Below are 25,991 nucleotides of genomic sequence, written 5' to 3' on the forward strand. Positions count from 1 at the left end.
CTGCTGCTCCGTCTTCTGTTCCTGCCTCTCCACCTTGATCTTGACAATAAAGCAGTCTTAAGGTAGCTGATGTGGTTACGCATTAACCTTCGTCTTTGTTAGCTTTCTGTTACCATCTCTTGTGTTAGAGTCGGTTTTGACACAAGTCTTAAATCAGCTGTAAAATACACTAAAAACTTTTTTTTTCATCCAATTCATTTTTTTTTTCTTGGTTACATTGTTAGGCTTCCTTATCCATGAAATGTTGGATTTAAAGGGACAACGAGGAGTTTCTATTTGGTTATAAAAAAAGTCTCACGTTAATGTGGATGAATCTACGCTACCCACACTTGTTAATGGGCCCATTTTCGATAAATATATCGTTTTGTCTCTATCGTTATTTTGTTATTATTAGTGGTGGTGGAAATGCTGGTCGAGCCGACCAGCGTTTCTTTACTTTCGGTTTTGTGGCGAGTCATGAGAATAACGCCGCTGAATCGCCGTTTATGGTCGGAACTACGACGGTATGTGATCGTCTTTGAACCTCTGACTTTAATTCTTGATGAATGAAAACATGAGTCTGTCTTGCGCCGGTCAAAGAATTTCACGGTGCGCGGAGGCTCATAAATGTAGTGTGAAAACACTTTGCTTTTCCAAAACTCCTTGTTGTCCCTTTAAGGTAGCTGTTGTGGTTACGCATCAACCTTCGTCTTTGTTAGCTTTCTGTCACCATCTCTTGTGTTAGAGTCGGTTTTGACGCGAGTCTTAAATCAGCTGTAAAACACACTAAAAACTTTTTTTTTCATCCAATTAATTTTTTTTCTTGGTGACATTGTTAGGCTTCCTTATCCATGAAATGTTGGGTTTAATATTTTTGGTGTGGGCCCCTGGGCCTTGTTTGTCAGTATACCCCTTGGCTTTCTCCCGTCAGCTTTCTGCTACCATCTATGGTGTTAGGGTTGGTTTTGAATTGAGTCTTAAATCAGCTGTAAAACACACTAAAACAATTATTTATCATCCCATTTGTTTCTCATGTCTTGGTTACATTGTTAGGCTTCCTTATCTATGAAAAGGTTTGTGTTGCACTTATGATTTCAGTTTTAACTCTCATTATTGTTCTTATCGTTACAACCAGGTAACCAGAGCATTTTAGAATTTTGTGAAAAAAAGTAAATATACATTTTTATTTGTTTAAATATAGTGTGGTACTTTTATGCATTAAAAACCTAAAAACACAAGAGGAAGGTTAAGCCACAGCATAGCTCAGTGGCGGCTATTAAAGAGACACAGAGGAGTTTGCTTTTGGTTATAAAAGAGTCTCATATTAAGGTGGATGAATCTACGTTACCCACACTTGTTAATGGGTCCATTTTCTATAAATATATGGTTTTGTCTTTATAGTTATTTTGTTATTATTATTTAATGGTCAACTTGCCCAGCATTTCCTAGTTTCGGTTTCGCGGACGCTGCCGCTAGTTGGCATCGTTTATGGTCGGAACTACGACGGTATCTGATCGTCTTCCAACCTCCGACTTTCATTCTTGATGAATGAAAACATTCTTGGCAAATGTTTTCGCTTTCGTCCGTCTTGCACCGGTCCAAGAATTTCACTGTGCGCACGGAGGCTCATGGGAAATGTAGTGTGAAAACACTTTGCCTTCTGAAAGTCCTCGTAGTCCCTTTAATGCAATTGCTCCTGAATCACAGTTGCTGTAACTGCTATGCAACATCAGCTAATAGCCAATAATAAATACTTGGCTGTGTATTTTTTTTTTCATGGTAAGTTTAAAAGGAGTCAAGGGAACACTTTGTTATTTAGGGTGACAAAGAGGCCTTCTGAACCACGGAGGATGAACATGCTACCATAGATATCTGGATGCAGTTTGAAAGCTCCTGCACAAAGTGACCACAGAGCCGCTCTTATGTAAATGACTTTTAATCACGCTGGTGTTAAGAGGCGTTGCATGCAGAATAACTTTGGTCTCAGGTGTCCTCCCGTCCCTGAGCTGTCAGGTTGTTGTGACACCGTGAGAGGTGTGCTTGCCCCCGACGCTCCTAAGCCCCATGATGACTAAGCCACAGGAAGCCTCCACGGCTCCGCCATCCCACGTTCCCTGGCTCTGTCTCTCTGTGACCTTGGCTACAGCATTCGTCATCACAGGCTCCGCATCCCACTCACTGCGCTTGGCAATTAAAATTCCGGAAATAATTAGGTGGCATTTGAATGAAAAAAGGGAAGAAAGAAAAAAAAAATCTGCGGGAATTGCGCAGGGAAAGGAAGGAGAGAAGAGAAAAACGCACCGGCTTCTCTTTAGCTCTGTACCCTGGCAGCATCACAAAATCCTTCAAGAGGAGTGTGTGGCATGAGAGGTAGCAATCAAAAAAGAAAAGAGCTTCAGATCACAAAAAGACTACTTCATATTTTATGGAGTGGGCATCCTTGGCATTATTAGATGGAACAAATTCTTTAACAGTATGAACAAGTGGTCCTTTAATGCAGGGAGGGAAGAAAAAACTAGAAACGTTATAGAGAGAGAGAGAGCACCGTTTGTGTGAGGCAGGCAGGAGAGGCAAAGCTCCCGTTTGGCTAATTTTGGGCGACAGTTGAGCGACTGCTGGAATGCGACAGCGTTCCACGGTGCCTTTATTAGCAGTCATATTAGCGGCTGTTCTCAGCAGGGGCAAAAGCTTTAGCCAGTCATTAGCATCACATACTATTTGTCTCCCTGACACCGGGATGAGGCTGCTGTTGCCTCTTCCTCTGCCTCCTCTCCCTCCCTCTCTCCTCTTGTCATCTCCTCCTGTCACCCAACGTTCTCACCTCATATTTCTCCCTCTTTGTTCTCCCCCATCATAACCTCACCTGCTCCTTTCCTTTCCACTTTCTCCTCCTCCTCCTCTATGTAGCCTATATCATAGACTATACATTACCTTTGTTCTTCTCTCACACCAATTTATTTCACTTTCATCCCCTTTTTCCTATTTTCTCCTACCCCCCAACCCTAACCCTCTCTCTCTCTCTCTCTCACACACACACACGCACGCACGCACGCACACACACACACACACACACACACACACACACACACACACACACACACACACACACACACACACACACACACACACACACACACACACACACACACACACACACACACACACACACACACACACACACACACACACACACACACACACACACACACACACACACGCACACACACACACAGCCTCAGCTCATTGTTGTCTCTCCTTCTCTCCCTGCAGAGACAGACTTGAGATGGAGGGAATGCACCACCTCTGGCTGTGCCCCCTATCCAGTAGGAGGATCTATAGACACGTGTGGCAGAGCCCCGTCTCCATGGTGATACCCTGCAGAAATCCATGAGGGATTCGCCATCCTCACAGCCAGACAGTGAGGAAAAATGAGAGAGATAGACAGACAGGGAAAGAGAGAAAATGAGAACAGGGGGAGAGGAAAAATATAGAGGCTATGGGAGTGAGACGACGGTGGAAGGAAGAGTGTATGTATGCTTTTGTGTGTGTTTGCATATGTGTGTGTGTGTGTGTGTGTGTAGGTGCTCAGAAATTTGGGAAATACAGAGTAGAGGAGAAATGTATTGTGTGTGTGCATGCTTGTGGGTGTGTGTGTGTGTGTGTGTGTGTGTGTGTGTGTGTGTGTGTAAGAGCAGAGAGGATCATTTCAGAGCTGTCAGGCTTCTCCTGCTAGCAGGGGAGAACAAAAGACAGTGTCTTGGTGCAGGAGGCTCAGTGCATGGCAGACGCTGCAATTTGGGGCGTTTTCTGGCGGCTCAGGCTCCGGCTCACATATCAGCTGCTATGGCTCATTCACACACGCACACACACACACACACACACACACACACACACACACACATACACACATACAGCAGAACGACTGTCAATTTGTCCTAAAAAACTCACACAGCTGTGGGTTTGAAATAATCCTCAGCGTTCGTCAAACACATGGGCAAGAAATTACACGTCCGCTTGGATTTACGCTGAAGTCTTAAGAACAAACACAACAGTGAAGTAATACAGTCTTTTCGTGTTTGGTTACATGTTTCAACAAAAGCACCAACATCCAGCTTCACCCCGACGATACAACGGCTAGCACGTAGCCGAGGCATCACCCGACAAACACGCCGCTCTGCTCGGCTCACTGGTTCAATACGCCTGTTGTTGTTGCCCATTCACTGGTCCAGCTCTAACGTTTGTAGCCTGGAGCTGATAACTCTCCAGCCTCAACTTTAGTCAAACACTCTGCCCCCTTGCATTGCATTGACTTCTGCTGTTAACTCATGCACTTTGTGTTTATCCACGCCACTGCCTGCGTGCTGATACTCCTATACTGTCAGTCTTTATTCAGAGCCCCCAGAGCCTTGGAGCCGCCACATTCGCAATGTTGAGGCTGAGATACAGAGCAGCGGCTGCAGCCACTACACTACAGCGTGCATCTCATACATGCTGAGCAACATTGTCCAATGCTTATTCCTCACTCCCTGAGACCGCCCAAGGTCTCAGCTTGCTCTCCTTTGGCTCCTGTATCTCCCACAGTTCCTGCTCAGGGGGAAACAGCCCCTCAGATTGTTTATGTGCAGTCTGATAGTGGCCCCATCAGGCAGCTGGACTGGGGCGGGTGGAACATGTGAGAAGGAGCTGAGAGCATTAAAGGTGGGCAAGAGAGGTAAGGATTGAGAAGGAGGTTTGTGTTTTTTTGTTCTTGCTGCTGCATCAGAGAAACCTAAACTCTTCAGTGCATTCTGATGTGCAGGGAAGAACCACTTGATTGAAATTATTTTGAATTTAGGTGGAGAAACCATTTGAAACCATCACTTAATTATACGCTGGGCAAATGTTAATCAGCAACTATGTATGAACGCTGATTAATTATTTTTTCAAGGCCGCACATTTGATGGGATTTGGACATATTATTTTCAACTATTTTATCACATTTCATAAATCACATAATAAAATGTAAAAAATAAATGTTTTTTTTTTTGTGTGTGTGTGTGGAAACAATGTGCAACATCCAAGAAAGAAAACACTATGAAGCTTTGTGTCTTCAGACTCGTTAAATGAAATCTGGAGGTTTGGGCTTTAAGACAGATCTGGCAGAATATTGAAATGTGCATCATACAAGCTCTTCTGCATAATTCCCAAGTGGAGGCTCGGAGCAGGAGAGCTCATCGGACAGCACACTCCAAGGATGTAATGCGGCTATTTGTCATCCTGCAGCTGAATTCACTCCTGGATTAGCCAGGTAAAGAGTCTCTCTACCACTGTAATGACTTCAATCAATCACCCCAACTCAGAGACACACACACACACGCCGGTCAGCTAGTTAACTGCAAGCCCAGTTGCCATTTTGGAAAAGGGATTCCTTCCTTTAGATTGTTAAGGTTGTCACAGTATGTTGCTTATTTATTCAACTTTTTATTTATCCTGCTGGAACCAAGGAATGTACTGTGTTTCATTCCTTCATATTTTCAACATGTTGAATGACAATAAACTGAACCAAACTGACCTGAACTTATTTGGAAGAGCTGAGATAAATGAATTGATGTGAATGTATTAGACTCCTTTGTTTCTTATACTTATTATCATTGTAGTAAGTCACAATAATGTTAAAAGAAATTGCCAGGCCAGAATGTGGATCTAAACTAGGGATACAAGTTTTTATTGAATATCTATACTGCCAGTACTGATGATTTTGCCATTTGTTGTATCCATTTTATTTGATTAACTATTATATATAATAGAAAGAAGTGGTAAAAATGTCTATTATTCAGAAGACAGAATTAACTTCCAATTATAATAACAATGAAAAAAACAGAGAGAGAAAAAAATGAAACAAAAAACAATAAAAAGCAGCTCTCTCCTGCGGTTTTTGTAACAACTAGAGCACCCAGCTGTTGTAATAAATTATAACCCTTTTCTTTTTTCCAACATAAACACATACAGTATATTCATGGACTTTGGAAGGTTTCAGCAGGTCGGGTTGAGACAAGCTGGAGGAGTGGGAACATACAGACAAACTGATGCGTGGTTGCTTTTAGACTTCATGGGATTTCTTGACGATGACACAACCCACCAGCCTGATCCTTAAGTGAATTTCTGGTCCAGAGAATAAAGTGTCTGCTCTGTATGTGTGTGTGTGTGTTGCAGCGCGAGGCGAGCCCCGCTCTGTGTCATGTTCACCAGACTCCATCTCCTCAGAGCGGGAGGAGGGCTTTTTGACACTGATGTAATTTAGTTGGCAGCCGCTCTGAGGGGAGGAGGGCTGGCCGGAGGTGTGAGGGGTGGAGGGGGATGGAGGGGGGGCTGAGGGGTTAGAGGTCAGGATGTGCCCGGCCTGGAGCTGCCCCCTGAGTGGCTGGCCGCCCCTTCACCCACCCCCACCCCTCCTCCTCCATGCCCACGTTCCCCTGGCACGCTCTGCACTCACTGCACATGATCTGTTATTCCCTTTGATGTCTTTCCTCAGGGAGGCAGCAAAAAAAAAAGAAAAAAAGAAAAAATGAGAATAAAAAAGAGGCGTTTATCCACCTGTTTATCTCGTGCCGGTAATGTCACAGAGGTAGTTTTCAGGCCTGTCATAATAGGCACAGGATGCAAATCAGAGGGGAAGATTACAAAGGGAAAAAATAAACAGAGAGGAAGTCATGACAGGAGGAGTCACATGTACATGCCTCTGTAAATTCAGTGGCCGTGGCTCTGAAGTGCTTTCAAGGTGCATTTTGAGCTGCATTAGAGGTTAATGTGAGGATAGAATATGCAGCAGGAGAAGTGTAAATGTGCTAGAAAGGGAGCGGGATGCAGAGGAGAGGAAATATTCTGTTATAATACACCTTTATTACACTTTGTGATTGTGATTGTGGTTGTACAAGACAGGGACCAATCTCTGTCCGGCCTCATCACACTCCTGAAACGATAACAAATGTATCAGAGCCAAAGTGAAAAGAACCCAAAGGCTCTGTACGCAGTCTAAAGTGTATAAGCTAATGACAGAGCTGACAGATCCAACCAACTCTGTTCTTTTCACCCTCAGCCCACACTGCCTTTTTGGTGATATAAAGCCTTCCCATTAAATATGGAAATTTCCGTTTCGGTGACAGATACTTCACAGAAGGGGGCTGATGGCATAGACGGTGTTTTTTTGGAAGGGGAAGTGGCAGATTTTGATTAATGCGACCTTATCTGGTTCTGCACATGGAGGCAGAGGGGTTGCTGAGCTTGGCGGGGGTGGATGGCTGCTTGTTCTCTTCTTCTTTTTCCAGGCCTCTTTCTCTCTCCTCCGTTTGAAATCGTTTCACTCACTCGCTCTGCATTTCTGTTCCTGCCTTCTCTCCATTTTCACCCTTTTTTGTGGTCGGCGCGCTCATCCTCTCTCTTTCTTATAATAGAAGCTATGTTTAAATGTCTGGTAGTCACACGGTTGTTTAACTTAATACGGCCATATGATAATTCTGATTGATTTCGTTCTTCACCCTCTGTCCACTCATCAACTTTCCAGGTCTCTTCATCTCTATATCCCTTCTTCCTTTTCCTATTCCACATTTTCCTGTTTCTCTTAAAACTGCTCATCAGACTCAGACACTGATTCCTATTTTCAATTTCCATATCCTCTCCTCTCCTCTCCTCTCCTCTCCTCTCCTCTCCTCTCCTCTCCTCTCCTCTCTCCCATCCCCTCCTCTCCTCTCCTCTCTTCTCCTCTCCTCTCCCCTTCCTTCCTCTCATCTCCTCTCCTTTCCCCTCCTCTCCTCTCCTCTCCCCTTCCCTTCCTTCCTCTCATCTCATCTCCCCTCCCCTCCTCTCCTCTCCTCTTCCTTCCTCTCATCTCCTCTCTCCTTCCTTCCTCTCCTCTCTTCTCCTCTCCTCCTCCTCTCCTCCTCTCCTTTCCCCTCCTCTCCTCTCCTTTCCCCTCCTCTCTCCTCTCCTCTCCGTCAGGTCAGAGTGAGTGAGGTGCAGTAGTGCCACTTCCCCCTGTCGCTCCATCGCCACCTGGCCCAGTTCCAATGCTTTTAGTGAGAGCTATCTGTCAAGCTATGAATAATACAGGCCCAAGGCTGGCGTTAGCTTGCTAGCTAGCTATGTGGAATCCAAATGAGGTCTACAGCAGGAAGAGAGCACTTGACTTTTAGCTCGCTACCACACTCTCCCTACCAAGACAGGCAATTACTCAGCCCACAGCCCCAGCTGTAGTCGTGGCAATCATAAACGCAAGCCCTCACATCCCTGCCTGCACACACACACATACACACATACACACACCCCACAGACTTGCACATATGAGCTCCATCTCCTGGGCCAAATAACACCAAATATTGTCTATGCAGAGCAACAAAGTCTATAACTTTCCTGCCATACACGACAGAAAATCCATCCGTCCTCTCTTTTCAAGCAACATTCAGAAATTTTCCAACAAAATCTACAGATGAAACAGATGCAAGCTCAGAATACAGCTGACGGTGTTTTCATGGAGAATTATGACGAAATCAAGGCATTGGTTTTAGGTGGGATACTCCAAGATATCTGATAATGCCGCTAAACAGCCCAAATTATGACGTGAGATACTTTCGTTGCAGAGAGAAAAAGCTGTTTTTAATGTTAAAGAATTGAGGAAAAAGTTAAGTACATTAAAGGTCACATATTGTAGAAAGTCAGGTTTCTTTTGTTATGAGATCTAAATTCTATAAATGTATTAAGTACTAAAAGATTTAATCCATGGATGAATGCACACTGAAACTAGGTAGAAACAGTGCCTCAAAATGATCAGTCATAACTTTAGTACGTTTTTGACGTTACAACTATAAAGTCACCACTCATAGCCATGTCCCCAGGAAAGTCCATCTGTTCCAACTGCCCAAACCTTTAACTTTATTAACAACATAACAACAACCAAGTTAGCACACTTCAAAATCACTGCACGACTTTAGCCAAGACAGAAAACATGGGCAAAAGTCTTATTTTTCTGAAATACCACCACCCACTGATATCGGTAGTAGGCTACAGTCCATTGCCTGTGGTTGGCCTCGCCCTGCATCAAGCAGAGAGCAGTCAGCCAGTCAGAGAGGAGGCAGAGAGAGTGAATCCTGTTCTTGCTATAGTTCAAGAGAGAAACCCATATCATAAAAAAAATGGGACCTTGAAATGCTCGTCGAAGCAAACTGAAAGCTAAATGTAATTCCATCCATATTTAAGACGCCACTGAATTACAAAGATCTATTAATCAACAGCCGAGTTACTTCATCATGTCTTATCTGACGATTAACAGGAGACAAGTCGTCCACCTTTATCACACTTGTTCTACAGTTATGGCAGGAGGCTGAGAGGGCTATCACATGTATCAGGCACATGACACATGTATGGTCGCATAATTAGCTTTGCACCGAGGCATCCTTAGGTGACAGTGTTAAGTCATCCATCATTGCTTCTAATCATTCGTTGGTGGAGTGTGGGATGTAATTACAGAGTGCTAGGCAACGACAGGCTTCACAGGTAAAAATAGTCATGCAGGATGAGAGACTTCTGCATGTGTTTGGCATGTGGCGTGCGTGCACAAAGTGTTTGTGCATGTGGGTGGGAGAAAGTGTGTGTGTGTGTGTGTCTGTGGGTGTATGTGTGTATGCATGCCTGCGTGTATTGTGGTAATGAGATCTAGTTAGTGATGCTCCAGAGTGTCTTATTAACAAATAATAACGGCACTCCTTTGTTTTTTACCTCTCCTCCCATCTATTATTCACACCTCACAGATTTACTCATGATTCATTTATAGGAGCATCTTGTGCAACCTAGAAACTAAATGTCACCCAAAACATCACTGTCAGATGGTGTTGTGTGTATCAGCTTGTAGGTAGTGTTTTCTATGTAGTAGATATGTGTGTGTCCATGTATTTCATCACACCCTGGGGGCTCAGGTCTGTCCACTCTAAACACTTGATTTACAGAGACAACTCAACACCTCTGTAGCAAGAATGTTTGATTGATTGATTGATTGTTTTATTTCGTATAAATGACAGACATACATATGAAAAGAATAGGTAAGAAGTCTAGGCTTATGAAGAACCTACCCCCTTGCAACGGTTACATTTACAATCAATCATGGTGTAGAGACAAGATCACTAAGATACTTGCATATCCAGAGACAAACTTGAAATGAGGAATAGCTTACTATAGCTTATTAAAGCAATTTCATAAAGAAAGAAAAACTATGAAAAGCGAGAAATTATTAATAACTTAATTTCACCAATGTCTATAACACATAGAATACAGTAAATGTTCATGAAAACATTCGCCTTCACGTGAGCATGTTCAAATCAAAACACACGAAGCCTTAAAGCCATGTGACTACATCAAAACCTTCATACTCAGAAATACAAAAACCTTCCTACCCAAAGACCCTTAGCCTGCCCCTATGGATCCAAGATTTGTCCATACCCTTTGAGTTTAGATTTTATAAACATTATTTTGAAATGATGAATATTCTTACTTATTTTAATCTCATCTGATAATCCATTCCATAATTTCACTCCCTATACTCTTAAATGTTGTCCGTGCCTTAGGTTGCTGGAAGTTTAGTGCATGTCTATATTCATATCTCCCTTCTCTTTCTTTAAACAATTTCTGTAGGTTACCAGGAAGCAGATTATTTCTTGCTTTGAAAGCTTTCTGAGTCGTTTTCAGTTCAACTATGTCCAATAATTTCAGTGTGTTCGATTTAAAAACAGTTTATTGGTGTGATGAATACATCCCAATGTAAAAACCTCCAAACTGGCTCCATCTCTATAATGCACACATAACTGTGAATGATGGAGTGCTACTGAAATAGATGAGTCGGATATTGCCGGATCAGTAATGAGGACTGTACTGAGGCCATTCTGCCATTCAACCCCCCTGTTGTGAAATCAGCATGACGCCCTGTGTACTTTAGCTGGATTCTCTTTCCGCTGAAATTGCCAGGTTGGAGAGAGGCACTCAGCTGGGAATGCTGCTCTACATGTGAAGTAGGTTGTGTGTGTGTGAGGGGTTTTAGGAGATGTGTGTGTGTGTGTGCATGTCTACATTTGTGTCAGCACGCATTACGTGAGCCTATGTAGGTGTGAATGTATGTGTGAAAGAGTGTGCGTTTGTGTGTGTGACAGTGTGTTGCCCTTTGCCTCTCTCTCTCCAGGTGAAGAGGCTGTTCTGAAGGCTCTGCTCCAGTCGAGGGCCCTTGAAGCCAGGCTGCCAGCACTTTGCCCAGATAGAGGTAAGCCTACAGTACGCCACGGGTCTTAGCAGCAAACACTTAATGGACCATCAGACAGCAGCTACAAGTAGTTTGGCCCCAGCAGGCAACAACGCCCAGTACTGCAAAGAATATCCCTATCCACATTGACAAGTCATTCACCATATGCCTCTACACTCTTAGAAATAAAAGTGCTAAGTAGAACCATATTCTTTGGCTTGTCCCCATAGGAGAACTATTTGTAGCTCCTGGTAGAACCTTTTATAAAGGTTCTCTGGATCAAAATGGTTCTTACTGGAACGCTTAGTGTTACCAAGAACCCTTATGCTACGTTCACATGGAGTCCGGCAAACAGCAAATGCCGCTGGACGGAAAGGTAAAAACAAACAAACTGTGGGACGGCACGGCACGGCACAACGGCAAGACGTGTCACCATTTTGCTATGGCAATGTCAACTTACACGTACTCACACGTCACGTTCGGTTGGTTCAGTACCGTCGCAGCAGACAGCAAAACTTAAAATATTTGAACTCGGGACGGCATTGCCGTTTGCCGTTGCTCTCCATGGTATTTTTTGCCGTGCTCCCCCAAGTTTTACCGTCGTCCTCTCATCCACTAACATGGAGTCCAGCATGCTGTCTGCTGTTTACCGGACTCCATGTGAACGCAGCATTAGGGTTTTTCAGAGGCAAATGGTTCCAGGTAGAACCTCGGCCCTTCTAGAAGAACCCTTTTAGAACCCTTATTTCTAAGAGTGTGAATTTTGACATGTACTTTTTTTCTCTAGTCTAGTCAGAAGAGAAAATATCATTATCAATATAATATAAGCCTAATTAAATTAAGTGTTGGTTCACCATAGATTTAATTATGTGCCGCATAAATACAGTAAATACAATTATGTGGATTTAGAAGAAACATGTCAAACACATTGTGATGTGGCTAATGGACATATCGTATATTTTTACAACTGAGCAGTATGATGCAGAGAATCAGACTATATCAGGGTATGAATGAACCCAGTGTAAGTTGGACCAGTATATTGTTGGCAAAGCCAGCGAGATGAACAAAAGACTACAGTGAACACACTTCCTGAAATGAGCACTTGAGTCTGGCTCCAAAAGTGAGTAAATCCCCATAAACCTCCATGTTAAAATACCAGGTAGCCTGGTATAAAATAATGGTTTTAGAGCTAATTTCTCACTACACCACGACAACCTCTTCACCTGCCATTGGATTAGCTGAGCTGCTACAAAGAGGATGAAGAGCATTAAAAGCTCTGCTTCAAGCTACAACTATCTTTCATTTCTTAACGAAACACAACAAAAATACTGAATATCACCAAACCTGAAATTTGAAGGAGCTATTAATAAGTTTTGCTTTGGATATATGGCGAATGAACTCTTGTGTACAGATTACAATACGTATTGAGTAGCACTACCTCTTTAGGGCGGACTGAAAGCTGCACTGCCTCGGTATCGGAAAGTGGCCAAACAACAAGCTGGTTAGCATGCTAGTTTCATTAGAAGAACAAAAGGAGAGAACAGAAGCAAAATAAAAATCCATTGCTGTTGTTGTCCATCACTCTCTGTGAGTAAAGGAATAAAGTTTGATGCTGAATCCACTGGTCAGTAAAAAGCTCCATAAGAAACTAATGTGGATAGATAAGAACAGGTTTTTACTGTGTGACCACAGCGAATGATGTTTTTTTCCTTTACAATGTGTACGAACCAGTGATCTGTTATTCTCCTTGCCCACTTCCTGCTGTTGTCGAGCTCCTCCACCTTAGATACCATGAGTCTCATTGTGCCACTCTGCTGGTTGCTTGCTGCTCTCATATCAGTCTGAGTGCTTTGAGAGCATGACATAGAGAGAGTGGAGATGACTCTGTATGTGTGTGTATGTGTGTGAGGGAGTAAATAGCATCCCAGCTGTAGAGATGGCATTTAAGTGTCTCTCCCTTTGCACTCCAATAGAACTGCAGACCCATTACCACAGTGTGTGTGTGCATGTGTGTGTTTGTATGTCTTCCAGCATCCGTGCATGCATGTGCCTGTGTGTAGTTACAAATGTATTTTCCAGCTATTCCTCCAATCATCTCCATGCTCCCACGCGACTCACCCTCTACCTTTCTGTTCTGATCTTTTTCTCATTCATCATGCCTCCCTTCCTGTCCTCTTGCCAGAGGTCTCTGCTAAGGTGTAATTTAGCTCCTGCTGTTCTCTAATTTCTGCCTTAGTCAGGAGGGGCGTGGCTGGCCCCCTGACACCATGGATACAATCTGTCAATCATTTCCCCCAGCCAGGAAATTGCGTTCAAAGTGAGAGTAATTATTAAGTCTGCCCTGTGTGGGTTGAATTGAACGCCCTTTCAGTTTGCCGCGCGGAGAAATATGTATTCAGAGGCAAGGCCAAGTAGATTTGTGAAGCTTTTATTGTTGCTACGAACAAGGTGAGGGCTCTCCTCATCTCACCTTTTGTCTCGTCTAATCTCCCGGCCTTTTTCTTAACTTCTGTTATCGTTCCGCCACCCTAGCTGGATCTCATGCTGTATTTTTTCATTGTGCAAACACTGCTCCTTCATTCCGCTTTTCCATCATTACTAAACCCCGCTCTACTCTATTTCACCACCTTCACCTGCCCTACCCCTGTTCTGTCCAATCTCAGCCACAGGGAAGGACGGGGGGGGAAGGCAAACCGTTAGGCGGGTTGGTGGTCTGTGTTGTTTCCTGCTGGAAAAATCACACTGTTTATCTCCAATTTATGTAAATAGCTGATGATAATAAACTGCAGTCCTTCTAGATTCATTCTACCAACCGCACATAATAGTCACCCAGAGAGCCACCCCTTGGTGTGCAGGCAGAGGCACGCGGGGGGGGGAGACAACAGCAGAGGTGAAAGCAAGAGAATGGAAGAGAGTCTACTTAACATAAACACGTGCAGAGAGGTAGCTGTTAGAAATGTTACTGTCCTTGAAAAGCTGAAATCAAAACTTGTGCGCAGGAATGTTGCAACAGTTCTCCTGCCTTCACTCTGCCTGGTGAAATCAATGAAAACCTACTTTAGGAAACACTTGAGTCCCTGGTTACCTTATGGACAAAAAATGTTGATTTATTTTCATGTTTCTCTTTCATTCTAGATTCACTCAGCTCTGTTTGCCGACACATCACTGAACCAACACCATGGATTCCTTGGATTTTGGCTTTTCGACACAGACTCAAACCGCAGAGTGTTCAGCAAACAGCAAACCACAAAGCAAGCTCAATCAAAGACATCACTACCCAAGATGCCTAATTTGCTTATAACTTCTCTTGCCATTTTCAATTAGTGTCAGTCTCAGCCGCTCACCTGCATCGGCGCTGAGCGACCTGGCTGCCGACCAGGCCTTGTTAGAAGAGCCAACACATGACTGACTTAAAGAGATGTCCTTCTGACTTATCTGTCGACCCCACAACCTTTATGTAGGGATGTTATTGTAATCATGTTGCTTTGACTGACTGCATCCACTGCACAATATAGATCATGTCTCAGTCTATGAGTGGAGATACTTTCCATTAAAGAGATAGTTCAACAGTTTGGCAAATTGGCCCATTGTTTGCCAAAATAGTCTCAGCAGTAGGTTCGTTACCTTTATTTGTCAGTGTGAGATATTTTTAGAACGGTGGAGCAGAGCTGTGACCTGCTCAGAGCTATGCTACGGAGGCTAATGGGATTTCTTGGTTTCCCTCATCAAACTCATCAAATACACAATCCAACAACTCCACAACGCTCTGGTGGACAAGTTGTGACCTGCACATTCACCACACTATGAGATAATAATGGAACGTTACCAGACAGAGTTGTTTTAGAGGTAAATACAGAGACTGCTTGAAAAATTGTCCCTGAAGGCAATGCACATCAGCGGTTTTGCATGAATTTCCCTCTAAAACAACTCTGTCTGGTAACGTTGTGTTATTATCTCATAGCGTGGTGAATGTGCAGGTCACAACTTGTCCACCAGAGCGTTGTGGAGTTGTTGGATTGTGTATTTGATGAGTTTGATGAGGGAAACCAAGAAATCCCATGAGCCTCCGTAGTGTAGCTCTGAGCGGCTCACGGCTCTGCTCCGCCATTCTAAAAATAGCTCACACTGACAAATAAAGTTTTTGAACCTACTGCTATGACTATAGGGATTATGGAAATGGGCCAATTTGCCAAAATGTTGAAGGCTGTGAAACAATAAAGTTCTGTGGTGTAATATTGGAACAAGTAAGTTAGGGAGCTAAAAAAAAAACACAAAAAAAAACATAAATTAGAGCAGTAACAACGCATGTGACATCTTTCCTTCCATGTCAGAACAGTGATCTGATACCTGTTCGCAATTATCCTGAAATGAACTGCCCACTTACAGCAGCAGCAGCCTATTGTCTCTGGCAGCCAGGGTTGATCATCAACCACTGTATCTGTGAATCCTGTCATTGTGGGAAACAAGACGTTGTCCCATTGACAGAAAGTGGAGCTGGTGGAGCAGAGAGAGGAGCAGCCTCTGTTGGACCTTGGTGCATATGTTTTGTGGATAATCCTCCACGATCTCTGATGGGTGACCAGCTCCAGCTTATCACAGACAACTGTGCCTGTCAAGCTGCCCTTGACTCACCTTCACTCTGAGATCAGATATGATATTGTGACACTTTGTGAAAGCAAAATATGTCGTTTTTTCTGCGTATATGGATCCTCGAGTCAAAACTGTAACAAAAGACAGGGTTCTGTGATGAGGCACTGGTGATGCCACAAGTTCCTTCACTGTCAGTGGTTTTAACCAGGAGCAGAACTAACCCTTCTCTGGTGTTCAGGTCACCAGTGACCCGTTTTCAGGTTTTAAATGCATACAAGTACCACATAAATTTGTTTATAGCATCAAGGCTTTTTGACTTTGTCAGGAACCTCAATTTAAACAAAATAAAACAATTTTTTTTCTTCACAAAATTCTAAAATGCTCTGGTTAAAATTATGACATTTGTGGTGTTGGGGTCAATTTTGACCTGTTTATAACGATAAGAACAATAATGAGAGTTCAAACTGAAATCATAAGTGCAAAACCAACCTTTTCATGGATAAGGAAGCCCAAAACTGACCCTGCTACCAAAACTGAGATGGTAGCAGAAAGCTGACAAGAGGAAGTCAAGGGGTATACTGACAAAAAAAGGCCTAGGGGCCCACACCAAAACATATTTAAACCAATATTTTCATGGATAAGGAAGCCTAACAATGTAACCAAGAGATGAGAAACAAATTGGATGAAAAAAAATGTTTTTAGTGTATTTTACAGCTGATCTAAAACATGGGTCAAAACTGACCCGAACACCATAGATGGCAGTAGAAAGCTGACACAAGAGGAAGGCTAAAGCACTGAATAAGGCAGTTTCTTTTTTTTTTGGTAAAGGTAGGAAAAATTTGACGATGCTTCGGTGGTGATCACAGAAATCTGAAGCCTGTCGTTCTGTGTGTCTGTTCTATTCTATGTCTATTCTGGAAAGACGTTTAGAAAATGGCCAATTGTGCAACCACATTACATTGTGGCTCTGAAATGTCATATGAACGGATGTACAGTATTAGTGGCAATAATCCCTGGCCATAGACATGTAACTGATGGTAGCTTACAGTGTGCACACAGACACACACACACTCACACACACACATGCAAACACACACCCTCTGTCAAAGTGCCCTAACCCCCATGTGTGGATGTCTACAGAGTCTTATGGCATTTGCAGGGCCTCTGAGGGTATTCAAACATTCAAAGGCTGCGTGTGAAGCGGAGAGAGAGGTGGAGGATATGGATGGTGTGCTGCCGTCTAAAGACGATGGGGGGAAAAAAGAAGAGGAGGAGGGGGGGGCTAATTAACATATTAATGACCCCACCTTCCTACAGCTTCTGTCGGATAGTCCAAACACTTTGATAAGTATGCAAATGAGAGCTGCACCATCTGAAGAGGGAATTAGCTCTGCCAGAGACAGCCGAGAGAAAAGGGAGGGGGGGAGAGAAAGAGGAAGGAAGGAAGGAAAGGAGGAAGGAAGGGAAAGAGGGAACTAAGAGGGGGCAGGAAGGAGAGGAGAGGAGGAATATCAAGACAGTGGAGGAAGGAAGGAAGGAAGGAAGGAAGAAAGGAGCAAGCGAAGGAGTCTCAGGCGTGCTGATGAACTGATATCCTCATGTTTGTTTTAGTCTCTTTAATTATCTGACGTGCACAGTAGGCAAATGTGTGGGTATGTGTGTGGAATTAGACAAAGAGACAGTGATGGAGAATGAAAGAAATTTCATTCCCGTGCTCTCCAGCTCTCAGATCAATATGCCAGAGCCTGTCAGCCCTGAAGTGATGTGCAGAATGGCTGCAGGGGCTCAGGCCAGTGGGCATACAGGCCGAGGTGGAGGAGTAACGACCCCGAGGAGACAAGGGCAAGTAATTATAACACAGACTGATCTCACTCCCTCTATCACTGAAGAGAATGGTGGGTAATAAGGATGAGGGAGAGCACCATGGGAAAGCAAGTGTTCACTTGTGGATGAGACAAAGGGAACGAGCGAGGCAGGAAGAGAGGGGCAGCATGTGTGTGTGTGTGTGTGTGTGTGTGTGTGTGTGTGTGTGTGTGTGTGTGTGTGTGTGTGTGTGTGTGTTTGAGAGACACCCTGTGTGAATAGCCAGGCCAGGGATTCACCGACACGCTCATCACGTTCCACAATTATGTTGAATAATTAAAAGGTTTCATTAACTTGATCATTTCCTGTTCGGCCATGTTTCAGCTGTGACACCAGCAATTAAAGCCAGGACTGTCCGCCTCCCTCATTGAGCCGGTCCGCCACAGAGGACAACCTTCTGTCTTTTGTATGGGAGCGGAAATCTGACGGGGGGGAAAAATGAGGGGCTTTAGCAGTTATCCACCTTACTTGACTGTTCTCAACACTTCAGCGCTGAAGCACACTGGAACTGACAATAAAATCTATGTGCTCAAGGTGAAATCGTGCAAATCTGGATTTGGTTTCCTTGGATTTTTTTTTTTGATTAATGCAAATAAGGGAGTGAATAGTTTACGTCTGTGAGCCAGCCTTAGGCACTGAGACATCCACCTTGAAAAATCTTTACATATTGATAGCTTTTACATGGCGTGTAATTTTCCCCACATTTTTTTCCTGATACATGCATTTAAATGAACAAATAGCTCATTCCTGTAAGCCACACATCCATCTCCTCCTGTAATTATGGATCCAATGCTGCTTTATGATGTGATACTGTTAGAACTGCACTTGTTCAACTACACAAACACTCAACAGCATAAAAATATCATCACAAATCTTGGCCTTTGTTTAAATCAGGGGAATTTTTCACTCTGTATTAACACCATAATTAGCAAAACCCGTGCTGTCCTAGTTATGTAAGACGGCTCTTTTTGTCTTTTGAAATTGGATTACTGCAGGATGAACCATTTATTTTCAGAAATGGGGGTGTTGGGGGGCAATTTTTATCTCAGTGTCGCTACTATACAGTCTCTGGCACAAAGCTGTCCCACCCTATTGAGCTTGTGCACAGTACTTATACACCCCAATAAACATGATTAGCATGGCGGACTGTAAATATGCAAATGGCGATGGGACGTGCAGGGGAATGTTTCTGCTGTGAAGGGGAAGCCTTCACACACCGCACCACGCAGACAGACACACATGGACACATGACAGCAGCTGCTTCCAGCTCTCTGTGTGTTGAGTCCACGTCCTAGACCACCAACTCAACACCCTGCCTTACGTGCACACCCCCCTCCTCAGCTCTGTGGTTACTATGACAGATCGTAGTGTGAAAGGCTCAACACTCCAGGACAGAGAGGGACCACGCTGGTGTAACACTGTTCAGACCGTCAGATGATTTTTGCATACTGATCTGATTCATACTGACAGTGAGTCATTCTTACACAAATAAATAACATGCACCAACTCCAATACATTTCTATATAGCTAGTTTTATGATCCAATATTGCATTCCTGGTGGGATTCTGTTGCTACTATTATTATTATCATTATTATTATTATTTCTATTTCTATTATTATTATATACATTTGGGTTGGTTCCTTAAATGTACTGATTTTATAATAGTATTCTTACTATACTAAAGTTAAATGATCTTCATCCCTCAATACTTTAAGTTAAGACTGAAAGCTTACCTGTTAAATCAAAGTTCCTAATAGTTTCTTTTCCAGTATATTTGTCATTGGATCATTATCTCTTTACATGCTTATACACTCACTCAGTCAAATACAATTATTTTATATTTATACATACCCATGTTTTTATTTCTGACTTCTTTGAGTATATAGGGTTTTTTTAACCTCTCCCGCACTTACTATTCTTGTTTCATTTCTGTTTTTTGTATTTGTCTTTTATTATGGTGCAAATAAATAAATACTAAATACTAAATACTAAAGGCTTTTTATTCTGTATTGTGTGATAGACACCTCCCCATAGCTCCAGTGGTGCCTTATTATTTGTGTCTAGAAAAAACGGATCTGAAAGCAGCAAATTCTGCCAACATGTTAGAATAAGCCTGTTTGTAACAGGTGAAAAAAAAAAATCAACAAAGGAAAGAAGAGCCCGTAACCTCCTGTTGTGTCTTCTGGAGGAGTTGTGAGAGCAGATGAATGTCTGCGATAGGAAGCATCAATTTTACCACCATCACACCCCTGTCTTTACCATGATGTCTTCATAGTAACAACCTGACTATATATAAAAAACACCGCTAGACGTTCCCTGTAATTAGCTTTCATTCATCCGACATCTATGTGTGTTAGTGTGTGGGTGTTTGTGTACTGCATGTGAGTGTATAGAGCATTACATGGATGCATAGAAGAAGGGTCTACGCACATATTAACACACATATTATACGCACAAACATGCACACAAGCTTAGCAGCAACAGCCTATCTGAGCCAGCCCAGGCTGCTTCATGCAAAGTCAGGCGTGTTCGTCCTGAAGACTATCAGCTCTCTGGGGAGAGAGGCCATCGAGCAGTATTATCGACATTATAGACGCCTCAGCCTGGAGATAGGCTTCACATCGATCCCCTGATTAATTACTATCTGCAGGCAGCAGCAGACTGAGGCAGAGAGACAGAGAGAGGGAGAGGAGGAGAGGAGGAGGAGGAGGAGGAGGGAGCCAGGGAGGTGAGAATGATAGAAAATGGGGAGAAGAGAGGATGAATGGAGACAGGTGGGGGTGGGGTTGAAGGATTGGGGAGAGGGAGGAGGGAGAGTACACCTTGTACTATCTATGGATATCAGCTAAAGGCTACACAGTAATCTTCCAGGTGGAATATTATTTATTGATATATAGGTAGGCAGGAACCCTTATCGGAACTGCACCCACCCCCCAACACACGGCCAAGGACAAAATGAAATTCACACATTACTGGGATAGAAACAACTGGCAAAGACAAATAGAGGACACGGAATTTCCCAACCGTGAATTCCCAAACAAATTATATGAAAATAATGATAAGAATAGAATAAAATCAAAACCTTTAAAACTCCTTCTGGACATTGATTCCAGCCTCTGTGGACAGGGAGCTAGTGTGGACAAGTGGGTTAATGAACTCTAGTTAGATCCTTTGGGCGTCACTCACGCTGCTCCCACGAGACTGTGTCACACCTTGTGTTACACACGTCAATAACCATCACAACAAGCTGAAGGGCTCAGGAGAAGCTGCTGCTTTTGAATGGAAGATAACTGAGCTATTTCTGTTGACATTGGTATTCTGTATCATACTGGTCCATACACAGTGTATGGAGAAACTGATGAGTCCACATCAACATCACAGGCTACATTTCATAAACCGAACAGCTGTGAAACAAACCGTGGTGAGAGAGTAGGGCAATGTGAAGCATGAGCTCTGTGTTCAGTGTTAGTGAGGTTCACTAAACCACTTGTTTCAACTTTTATTTCTCGGAGGAAATGTGATCTTTTCAGCCACCACCCACTAAACTGTATCACAGCAGTTTTAACTGATTTGGGATAAGCCAACCAACATGTGTGACTTGTATTCATAAAATTGGATTAAAAGCTAAAAATCTCATATTAAACCGATCAGGCCTAACATTCTGACCACCTGTCTGATATTGTGTTGGTCCCAAATACACAACAAACTGTCTGTCTGGTCTGTTGGATGGGAGCACATTGGGCCAGCCTTCTCTCCCCATGTGTATCAGTGAGCCTGAGGCCGCTTCACCACTCTTCCTTCCTTGGACCAACTTTGATAGATCCTGACCACTGCAGACCAGGAACAGCCCACATAAGAGACCCAGTCCTCCTTGGAGAACTGGATCAGATCCTGACACTGAACATGGTTCCTGCTGCTAACTCATCAACTCTGAGGACAACATCTTCACCTGCTGCCTGATACTGTATATCCACCCACTAACAGGAGCCATGATGAAGTATTATTCAGTGTTAATGACATCACCTGTCAGTGCTCAGAATGCTAAGCCTGATTGGTGTAGATTGTATGTAGATTGTAGACTAGTATATAATATAATAGACGTGTTATTATGTCTGTCTCTACTGGAAATATTCAGTTATAGACATGGACAGAGTGCAGGTGATGCAAAAACTAGCTGAGAAAATCAGCATATTGTTAACATTAAACAACTTAGGCCTGGACTACACCTATATGGATATTTTTTTTAAGCGGATATTTTCGTCTTCGTTTAAAAAAAAACAAACTCTGTCCACACCACAGAAATATCTCTGTCCATACGAAGAGGCAAAACTGAAAACGATGGCCTCTGAAGCCTGAAATGCCACACCCGGTCAAACGGTGGATTTTAAACCGTGCACTACTGTCATGCATGCACGCTTCTCTCTCTCTCTCTCTCTCTCTCTCTCTGTGAACGACAATAACGGAGAAACAGTGCTATGCGGACATGAATGAACGGCGAAAAATCTATTTGTGGTGGACGTAATTCATCACGAATAAATGAATGAATGGGAAACACTGCTAAAAGTGCAAAGCACATGTCGGCCATTGTTGTTGGCACCGTTTTGCTTCCATGCATGTGTGAATGGCTTGTTGCTAGGCGCTTGACGTCATCGTATCAACACCAGCTCCGTCTAACATCGCTACACGGATCCACTCAATCGGATATTTTTTTTAATTTCTCCACTTTTTTATCCGTTTAAAAATATCTCTGTTTATGTGGGTGAAATCACCGTGTTGGTGTGGTTGAGAGGCACAATTGGACAGAAAAAGTCTGTGTAAGTCTTTGTGTCTTTATAATTTGCCTGTTTTTGTTGGCATCTTTGCATCTTTGTGTCTGGTTTTGTGTCAGTTGCACAACAGAACCACACACGCTCAACGTACAGTCCTATGTACAACGTTCAGTACAGCTGATGTGGACATTTGTGTTCTCACATCCTCCGGTTAACGTCTGAATAATTTCAGGGTGGCGGTGCATGTGTGAAAGCTACTCTCCTTTAACTTGCATTTTTAATTAACTTCAAACTTTTCTCACACATTTGTGTTTTAAAAAAAAAATGACAATAGCTCTTAAAAATACACTGTGAAAGAAAGAAACTTTTTCAGAGACAAAGAAAAGCTTCAAATTTGAATTAAAGTTGTGTTCTACCTTCCACCCACTCAACTCACCCAACAAGAACTTTAAAGCTGTGGGCGTCGACGGGGAGAAGGAGTTGTGCTGCATGGGAAATGAATTGATAATTGGCTCTCATGCTAAATATCATCAAGTACATGAGACAAAAACAGAATTATTTAGCTCGTCTAGTTGGAACATAAAAAGAGGAGAAAACCCTCTTGTTTAATATTTCATATGGGGGAATTGTATTAACTAGAAGGAAGAAAGAATTTGGCGCTTGTTGTTTCTGTTCTATTGTTATCATCCTTTGTGACACTGAGGATGTCCAAAGAAAGAAGAACATAAAGTGTGAAATACTGCCTATGAGGGAGGGATGAAGAGAGCGAAAGAGAGGAAGAGAGATAATGAAATAACCTAAGTATCACTGCAGGGAGAAAGAGAGGAAGAGAAAAGAGGCAAAGCAGGCAGAGGTGAGTGGCTGTTAATGTGAAGGCAGCGGTCAAACAGCACAGGTGGCATGGAACTCGGCTTATTTTTACATTTGTCTGTGAATTTGTGTGTGTGTGTGTGTGTGTGTGTGTGTGTGTGTGTGTGTGTAGACATGTTCATGTATGTGTCTGTAGTTTTCAACTGACCTGAAAAGCTCTGTTAGTGCTGGATCCACAGGCACTGAGAGGAGAGAGAGAGAATGATTAGGAATGATTAGGAACATGTTAAACTAATGGGCTCTTTGTATAAGAACCGTCTCATGATGTATTCATGAAATAAATGACTGGAAAAAACTTTTATACTCCCAGTATTAATACATGTAGAAATGTGCTTGTAATAACAAAAATGCATGATGGGATACATGTTTCCTTGAGATGCTGATTTCTCTATAATTTGCTGCCATTATCTAAAATACTTCAAAATGAAAACAACCTCTGATGTATTTATTCACTTGGTGTGTATGTCTTTTAGTGTATTTATGGATGCGTATAGCTTTTCATTCTTTTTTTAAATTATTCATTTATTGGAAATATGTGATCATTGGATACAGATGAGGAAAAGATGCACAGGGTTGATTTTTTTTTTTTTTTTTTAAAGGTACATTGTGTAAGTTCTCCTGTTATCTATTCACAAAAATCGATTATTTTGTTCAAAAGTCTGTTTTTCATTCACCAGTAATCCCCCCCATCAACAAAGTGAAGTGTTCCTTTCAGCTCTGAATTATCCGTTCATATCATTCATATCTCCATGGAGCGGGTAAGCTCGGTGCTGGCTGCCATGTGGTGTCTCCATGTTTTTACGTTCAGTGGCAGCGTGACGGTAGGAAACCACGGAAACTCAGCGGAGACACTGGAGCTGTCGGCTCAGGTCCAGGTGGCGTCTGTGAAAAGTCACCGCGGTAACGCAGTGAGGACTGTGAGGACTGCACCTGAATGCTGCATTCAGGTGCAGTCGGAAAAACGGATTTTCACGTGATATCTAACCGATTTCACGTGAATGCAGCATGAAAAATACGACTGAGTTGCTTGAGATATACAACCGCACCGCTAGATGGGAGGAATTCTTACACAATGTACCTTTAAAGAATATTTTTTGGGGCTTTTTTGCCTTTAATGTACAGGATAGTCGCGAGAGAGACAGGAAATAGGAGGCAGAGAGGGGGGGTAACATGCAGGATAGGGCCACTCAGCGCGGGTTTCGAACCGGGGCCGCCTGCAGTGAGGACTATAGCCTCAACACATGGGGCGGGTGCTCTACCAACTGAGCTAAACACCACCCCAGGGTTGATATTTTTAATAGAGTATTGATATTATGAATAAAATATATAAAGTATTGAGAGTTCCTTATTATCTATGGTTGCACCATATTTGCTGTCATTTATTTTCCATTGTGCAATAAAGCCCAGTAGTCTTTAGTCCACAAAGGAGTGAAGGAGTGGATGAAGCAGTGATTTAGGACGCAGCCGTTAATGTGACTCCGGTGCCAGTCCCCGAGCAGAGGAAGCCTGTAACTCAATCAAACGGGGGCCGTGGTTGTGGCCACTGTCACCACATAGCTGACAAAGAGCTTGATCCACATTATGTAGGTGCAACGGTCGCCACCCTTTTTCCCCCCGTTCAGTCAGAAATGACAGAGTCTTTGTAAAGTTCGAGGCGATGAAATATGTAACATGAGAGCGGTCTGATGGCCTAACCCTCTTTTCAGATGCTTCAAACACACCAGAGTGGGCAGGGCATCTGGCCACCAGTAATGAGACTGTGTTAGACAGTCACAGGGCCATTTGCTCTAATATCCAACTTCTCATACATTTTCCTTGGAGGTAACACAAAAGGACAGTGAGAGTGTCACTGGTTCATCATGCAGCTAAAACCCTGCTTTGTTCTCTTTAAAGTTTGATACTTTGTTTTCATATCCAACGATGCATCTTTTTTTGGGGGTGGGGGGTGGATTTTTGCCTATATCACTGTGCATAATAATGCACTCTGCATATTTTATATAACACCATTCAGACAGTTCAAAGTGCTTTACAGAGGCAGAGGAATGCATTAATAAAATTCTGCAAATGTGGACTGTGATTCTGTTTCTGCAAGATGTGGAGAGGGAGAGAGAGAGAGAGAGAGAGAGAGAGAGAGAGAGAGAGAGAGAGAGAGAGAGAGAGAGAGAGAGAGCAATGAGGAAAGGCAACTGGAGTGTGACAGTCTGGGATTTGTGCAGTGGTGTGTGTACAGTATATGTACGTTGTTGTGCCTGTGTGTGTGTGTGTGTGTGTGTGTGTGTGTGTGTGTGTGTGTGTGTGTGTGTGTGTGTTTGTGTTGGGAGAGTGAAGGTCACCCTGAATGGCATTGCCGCCTGTGTGAGTACATGTGTGTAGCCATGCAGATACCTTTGGAGCGTGTTCGATGGCGCTTATCGTCTGCATCCACCTCCATCTATAGAGAAGAAGAGACACAAACAAGCTGTTAAACACCGAGCGCACAGCGTCACACCATTATCTTTCATTTGGACTCATCTACTTTCAGCTGCGCAGCTCTGTTTTCACCTCCTGTCAAACAAGCAGTTTGCACCTGATGTTTTGCTACACCCACACTTCCTGCAGCTGACGGAGTGATTGACACAATCTGCATAAATGATTGATGTAATCTAAAAAAAAATAGGGAACGTCT

General features: G+C 43.1%; 1 protein-coding gene across 1 annotated transcript in view; it reads right to left on the bottom strand.

The window, feature by feature from the left end:
- The window catches only part of myt1lb (myelin transcription factor 1-like, b), a gene marked incomplete at both ends in the record, with an annotated part of 71,123 nt that extends 45,366 nt beyond the window's left edge, over positions 1-25,757 (bottom strand). The window contains 2 exons of the mRNA XM_083998671.1: positions 23,475-23,508; positions 25,712-25,757. Coding sequence (XP_083854797.1) covers positions 23,475-23,508; positions 25,712-25,757 — 80 coding nt within the window. The remainder of the gene's footprint in view (positions 1-23,474; positions 23,509-25,711) is intronic.
- Between the last annotated feature and the right edge of the window lie 234 nt (positions 25,758-25,991).

The sequence above is a fragment of the Trachurus trachurus genome (assembly GCF_905171665.1).
Source record: "Trachurus trachurus genome assembly, chromosome: 22".
Classification (NCBI taxonomy): domain Eukaryota; kingdom Metazoa; phylum Chordata; class Actinopteri; order Carangiformes; family Carangidae; genus Trachurus; species Trachurus trachurus.